The 7,337-nt window shown below is 45.6% G+C and overlaps 1 protein-coding gene across 1 annotated transcript; it reads right to left on the reverse strand.

Moving 5' to 3' along the window:
- Positions 1-438: 438 nt before the first annotated feature.
- tmem47 (transmembrane protein 47) lies at positions 439-7,337 on the reverse strand. Its single transcript, XM_084474679.1, has 3 exons — positions 7,069-7,337; positions 4,737-4,877; positions 439-1,295 (listed from the first exon to the last, which is right to left on the reverse strand). The coding sequence occupies exons 1-3, from the start codon at positions 7,286-7,288 to the stop codon at positions 1,114-1,116; spliced, it is 543 nt and encodes a 180-aa protein (XP_084330805.1). The 5' UTR covers positions 7,289-7,337; the 3' UTR covers positions 439-1,113.

Consider the following 7,337-nt stretch of genomic DNA (forward strand, 5'->3'; position numbering starts at 1 on the left):
GATTATGGGTGCATTAAGGCGCTATTGTAAAGCGCTTGGAGTGCCCACAGGTTAGAAAGGCGCTGTATGAATGCAGTCCATTGACCATGTGTCGGGTCCACGCGCCGTTCTGTCTCATTGAAACGGTTATTGTGGACTATAGACCACTAGGATGTATAATAATTAGAATGTGGAACAAAGGTTTGTGTTAGTCGCTTTCTGCTAATTAAAGGGTTCGTTTTTACTTTACCGTTGAAGTGGAAAGCGTGCGTGCTAATTGGCGCCTGTGTTTCTGAGATTTTCTTACTCCATTTTGACACACCAGAGCAGTATTATCAAATATAAAACTAAAATGTGCCACATCTTTAAATAAGAGTATTTTTTTTTTTTACTGAAAAGTAGACTCTGAAAAGCAGCCACGTATAAAACACATTTCTGTAAACAGTAACCTTTATTGAAACCAAGTTTTGGAGTATGTTTACAAAAATACCTTTATACTAAACATATCTTGTTGATCGATGAGAAATACACTAAAGACATATTTACAGCTACACCAAACATTAAACGCTATTATTTACTACAGACATTTCATTATGACGATTGACACAATGTTTATGCTTTTATTTTGAAACAGATAAATAACGCCATTTTCGACAACAGTTACTAAAAACATCACGGAAATAAATTTTAAAAAATCGAATATATTACACGAGAGAAAGTAAAGAACAAAAAAAAGAAAAACAATCCTGTACAGTCCATCAATAAATATCATCTTCAACGCATCCAAGAAGCGTTCCACGGCAGCAGCAGCCAATCTCTGTCCAGAAACCTTTTTCACCCAAGCATGGGCCGTTGCCAGGGCAACCTCGAGTGGAGTGGAGTGTGTGTGTGTGTGTGTGTATGTGTGTGTGTGTGTGTGTGTGTGTGTGTGTGTGTGTGTTGAAGGGGGGTGTCGTACAGAATTCAATCTAAATAGTAGTATCCATCTTAATACCCTCTATCTAGAATGAACAAAGGACGCAGCTCACCTTCAGCGGAGCACAACGCGCGTGTGTGTCTGCTGCATTACTGTGTGTGTGTGCATGTGTGTGTGCACGTGTGAGTGTGCGTGTGCGTGTATGCAACCGCGTTGGCTCAGTACATCCCGTCCTCGTATATGTCCGTGCGCATGCAGAACAGGATGCCGCCGCCCAGCATGAAGATGGTGGCGCCCCAGCCCAGGCCGTAGCCCCAGTTGAACTCGTGGTACGTCTGCAGGACGGTCCCGTCGATGAACTTGATGGGGTAGAGGACCAGGGCGCAGGCCTGGAGGACCGCTGCAGACCCAACACACAGCCCACAACACTGACATTAGTCTGGGAGAAAAGGGAACTGCTCCATGCGGTCAGAAAGCGAAAATGAAGCCTGGTTTGGACTCGCAAGTGTGCTGAGCACTGTGTGGGAGATACCCGTGACCCGTTTGTGCTGCCTATGCCAACCCCCTTCCTGTCTGACTTTACCCTCTCATGTCTGTGAAAGGCATAACAAAAAGACGTTCAAATGTACACAGAAATATAGATGTAAATGTGCTGTATATCATCTCCGGTCTGTCTTCACTGTCGTGTTCATAAAGCCACAGAAGCCCTCTTCAAAGTAAGAGTAGCGTACATTTACTGGCTTTATGAAATGCATAAAAAAGTGTGTGACCTGGATGCTGTGCCAACAACTACTGTGTCATTATGGGACATAATCTGTGCAGCTGTTTCATTGTTACGAGCATTGGAAAACATCTGTCCGGTAAGCCAACGGGTTGGACTGAAAGTCGGGATTACGCGGAACTGAAAAGATGACTCAGAGAACGGTAGCTCTGTTAGGGCCCTGTTCTCCCTGTGTGTGTATGTTGAAATCGACCACTGTGCTCGCCTAGTGTGTGTTTATGTATAACTCGGCCATGTTTACCCTGCGTGTGTGTGTGTCACTGGGTTTCCGTTCCACTGTTCTCCCTGTGATTGTGTTCGTGTAGCTCTGCCATTGTTCTTCCTATGTGTGTATGAGTAACTCGGTATCCATTCCACTGTTCTTCCTATGTGTGTATGAGTAACTCAGTGTCCATGCCACTGTTCTTCCTATGTGTGTATGAATAACTCGGCATCCATTCCACTGTTCTTCCTATGTGTGTATGAGTAACTCAGTGTCCATGCCACTGTTCTTCCTATGTGTGTGTGTCTAACTTGGTGTCCCTTCCACTGCAAATCAAAGGTTGTCATCAGACCTTGTGTCGTACAAGACTGATCCATCTTCAAAGAGTACCATCAGATAATGTTTCCGAAAATATGCTGCCCACATCTTGCTGGCCATTATAGTCTCTCAGGGCCAGTGCAGCACTATATATCACGTTACACTAGCGACACTATTCTTCTTCTTTCTACAGTGGAACGTGTGCAGGGTAATGTGCAGTGTTCCATTTGGCTCACTTGTTCCCTCCTTCCCTAGTCCATATACAGAGAACACTATACAGTACACTTTCTGGGGAACAAGTATAGGGGAAATCTCTATTGGATGAATCTGATGATAAGGAAGACTGCAATGCATCTTTGGATATAGTGCATATCAGTTCACAGTATAGCAGCCTACTTTATTATAGTGGTATTCATGGTCCACAACATAGGGAACCAGAATGGTTGAATGCGAAGCCTTTAGTCAAATAAATGTACCCTCTACTCGACTTTTCAGAATTTATTGTGTCTCTGTCCATTGACAAACATTATAGTCTCTCAGGGCCAAATCGAACGTCATGCCACAGACATTTGTATCCTACTTTGGAAACAGCATTTCCTCAGTAACAGAATGTGAGAATGTTGGCTTAACAGTAACATTGTGTAAGCATGTGGGCATGTGAGTAAATGTGTGGGTGGGTGGGTGTAGGTGTAAGAGAGAGAGGAAATATGCGTGTGTGTGTGTGTGTGTGGGGGGGGGGGGGGGTAAGTATGTGTGAGTAAGTGTGTGTGTGATCAAAGTAACACTGTGGTCCATTCATACAAACACACACACACACACACACACACACACACACACACAGTGTCTGAATGATTGTGTTGACTTAGGTTCCAATTTGGTGGTTGGAGGTGCACTCCCATACTGGAGCCCTTGTGACACATACGGGCCCCACCTTTCCTCCTTCCTCCAGGGGACCAGGCGACAGGGGAAGGGGGGTGGTGGTCCGGAGGTGGTGGGGTGGGGGGGGGGGGGGAGGGGGGGTGCTGTGCTGCTGGTGTGTGGAAGGGTTAAACAACAACACGGTCTTGTGTCCAGGCAGCTCAGAGGAACACAGTGTGCTAGAGCTTACTGCTGAGGTCCTATTCTCGGTCAGCTAATAAGACCGACACTCTGTAGCCACACAAACCGCAGGGAACCGGGACCCTGGGGAGACCCCACCACCCCCCCCCCCCCACACACACACACACACACACACCTCCTTCCTTCCCATCTGGCTCCACTGTGGAACCTATAGGAAGGCTCGGTCCAGGAAAAGCCCCTGGAAGGCCTCTTAAAGCTGCTCCCGCCGCCGCCAACCAACGAAACCGCCACATTTTTCACATTTCTGAGTCAGTGACCCGCAGCCAAGCCGGGGGAGTACAGTCCCCTTATGGACGGGACTCTGGCGTTCTCTTCTCCGCTTTATGAAACCAGGACCAAAGCTATAATGATCCCACTGGGGTTCTCGAAATAAATGTGGTTGTTTGCTTTATGCTAGTCATGAAAATGAGCCTCATGAAAAAGGAAGCATAAGGTCATCGATTGCTTGCAAGCTCATTTCCACGGATATGGAAGTCAGTGTTATGAGGAAGGGGGAGAGGGAGAGAGGGCTATTCATTAGCAATTAACCACCAAACCGGATGTCTGCACATTATAATGTCATTACACTTTGGGAACCTGGCGGAGATGGAGGTTTAGTGAGGTTTTTGGTAATGTATTACCATCTGTGTTTCCTCGGTAATGACCTCATCAGACCCAAACAGAGCCTGCCTCTGTCCCGCATCCAGAAACCAAACCGTTGCAATAACAATATGTCTCTGGGAGCGCATAGCACAGTCAGGTTCAGTCCCTCTCCTCACAAGGCCTGCTCGGGAAGCCAAGGGGGAGGAGGGGTGAGGAAGAAGGGGTGAAAAAGAGGTGGTGAGTTTAGAAGGGTGTTTTTAGTGAGTGTGTGAGAAGCTGTTTTGATGGATCCTTCCCCTGTAGGGAAGCAGCTGCTGGGTCTGGGCCAGCTGTGTAACGCCAGACACCATGAGACTAGAGAGTCAGAGCCAGCTACACTTTCTAACTATTGTACTGGTTAGTAAGTGAATCATCATTATTGAATGCGTCATATTTGTTAACTTTCGTGTGTGTGTGTGTGTGTGTGTGTGTCGGGGGGGGGGGGGGGGGGTTGTTAGTGTGTGTGTGTGTGTGTGTGTGTGTGTGTGTGTGTGTGTGTGTGTGTGTGTGTGTGTGTGTGCGTGTGTGTGTTTACTTTATTTATTTATGTGTCAGAGTTAATTGGTCACAACAAGAAGAGAGTGTGTGCCTGTGTGTGTGTGTGTGTGTGTGTGTGTGTGTGTTTGAGCAAGAAAGATTGTGTGTGTGTGGGTGTGAGAGAGAGACAGAGGGGAGAGAGACAGAGAAAAAAATAGAGAGAGAGAGAGCGAGAGAGAGAGGGCAACAGAGAGAAAGACAGAGAGAGAGAGGGAGAAAAAGAGAGAGAGAGAGAGAGAGAGACATCAGACTCCATGACTGACCTGAGGTGAAGAGCAGCACGGACACGGTGCGGTACAGCCTCCTCTGGGTGCCCAGGCACAGAGAGATCAACGCCACCAGGAAGCTCACCAGGGTGCCCACCGCCCCGCTCAGCAGCAGCACCAGGGTGGCTATCTGCCAGTCTGTCTCACACACACACACACACACACACAGAGACACACACACAGAGACACACACACTGTTTACAAATGAATAGGCAGCAGAAGCAGGGCTCCAAATAAATGATTATGATGTTGATGTTTATTTTCGTGTCATGCCACACAAGTGGCCCATCCCACACAGGATTACAAGACACCGATATAACTACACAAAGAGTGTACACAATCACAATACACTATACAATACAATACAATACACCCGGCACTGGATAAACACACTAAATATACATTTACATATTCCCATAAGCCCACGCCTTTTCAATAAAGTCAGCAATCACAAATGTTCTATATTTGGATAGCAAAGCTAACATATCTGTGTCACGCATATAATGAACTTCTTTTACATCAACTTTCTTGAATAACCTTAGTCGCAAATCATGATAAAACGGACAATACAAAATCAAATGAATTTCATTTTCAATTTCATTGCGCTCACAAAAGTTACACAGTCTATTCTCCTCGCTGGTGCACACCCTATAAGTTTCTATGGAGCAGTACTAGTATTTTTTAGATGGGGTAACTTGTCATGGGTAAATATACACTCTGATATTAAGATGAATTCAACATTGCCGTAGATTGGGATGTGTGAAAAGTGAAAACGGGATGCAATGCACACCTAGTGAACATGTATTGACCTATACAATCAAGTGTTCACTAATGATGTGATTGGTCATCTGTAACAGTCGAGAAAATAAAAGCCCTTGTTTCTTTGTTTTGTATATATATAATTACATTATGTCAGTCAAATCCAAGCCTTATTTTCAAGAAGAAGGCAAATGAGTTTCCTATACGACAATAATGAGATAAATGATTCACATCATCATCAGTAGCCTGATAGTAAAGTTGCTATAATGCACCTGGTTTGGGATGTTATGTCAATGGTTGGGATGTTATCTCGATGGGATCGGTGATGTCAATGTATAATGTATATTACCCCTCTAGAGGTGTTCTTTCTCTCTGCGTCCCTTGTAAAGTATAGCGATACCTTTTTACGCTTTTTACGCTGACCCCCAGAGTCAGATCACTTCGCTTCAGAGGACCTCAACAATATATGTGCACAACAGGCTCTTTGACGAACGCGAGTGGGCGGAGACGCATCATGGCCATGTTTTTGTTCTTGAACTAAAGTGTACCCCGCCCCTCCGTCGGGGTGTAAAGAGGTGACACACTCTTTCACTGACACCCATCCGCCCCCGTTCATTTGGCACATTCCTCAGTAGACAGCCATCAATCACACCCGATGACACTTTTTACTCCCGTCGGTATATATAGGAGAAGGTGTGTGTGTGACGACCGCGCGCAAAAAAAACCTCAGTGTGTGTGTGTGTGTGTGTGTGTGTGTGTGTGTGTGTGTGTGTGTGTGTGTGTGTGTGTGTGTGTGTGTGTGTGTGTGTGTGTGTGTTTTCGCGCTTTAGTTATGAATTTAGCAAGGGGAATAGTGAATGACGAAAGACAGACCAATTTGATTATTCAAACGTCTCATTTTAATATAAGGCGTGAGCCGGAGTATTAACACGCATTTTCTTTTTCAAACATCCTGGGTATCATCAACTCATGGCGCATGTTAAAGCTGTTTGATCCAGTCCCCAGAATGTGTGGTGTTGTGGTTCTTAATACAACAGTTTATAATGGGTCTTCACGGGCCCCTGACTAAAGGGTTAGCTGAACGGAAAAGCTGTGTGACTAAAATCAAAGACTGCTTTGGAATTGATTGCCATATGAATCAGGGAGTCCACTGTTCAAAGATATTTTTAGGCACAACGAAGCACATACATAAGTTAGGTCCGCTCACTACGAGCATCAAGGACTCGGATAGAGCATCGATTTGAGAAGCACGCACGGTGGCATGCACTGACCGCAGTGCCACGAGAGGACATGCTGTGATTTACCAAAACAGTCTCCATCCATAATAACACATTTGCAGGACTAGTTATATAGATAATAACACATTTGAATAGTTGATACAGTATTGCATATCAACATCACGTAAATTGGAGTCGATGTACAACTTTGGGCTGCTAGTGCATGTGTCGGAATGTCGTCTACTTTGAAAATCCACTTCGTTTTTCCCTATAGCCTAAATTAAGGGAATTTAGGTTTCCAAAAAAAATCCTGATTAAAGCTTCGGCTACAAATAAGAAAACAGGGTTCTCACCAGAGGACAGGGTGGAAAAACAACTCCACTCGGACTCCGTCTCGGTCAGACTTCGAGCAGCAGACTTGGTGCAGGACTCCCATAGGGACAAAGAGAAGTGGTCCGCGGTGACCCAGGATGGGCTCACCAGAGCGACCACGTCCAGACACAGAGCCAGGAAGATGCACAGCAGGGCGATCAGCTTGAACGGTCGACACACATACACTTCGTTGACAGACATCTTCTCATACCACGCGATGAGCCCGTGCTGCTATTTAAACCACCGTCCA

This window comes from Micromesistius poutassou (genome assembly GCF_964030765.1).
Source record: "Micromesistius poutassou genome assembly, chromosome: 10".
Lineage (NCBI taxonomy): Eukaryota > Metazoa > Chordata > Actinopteri > Gadiformes > Gadidae > Micromesistius > Micromesistius poutassou.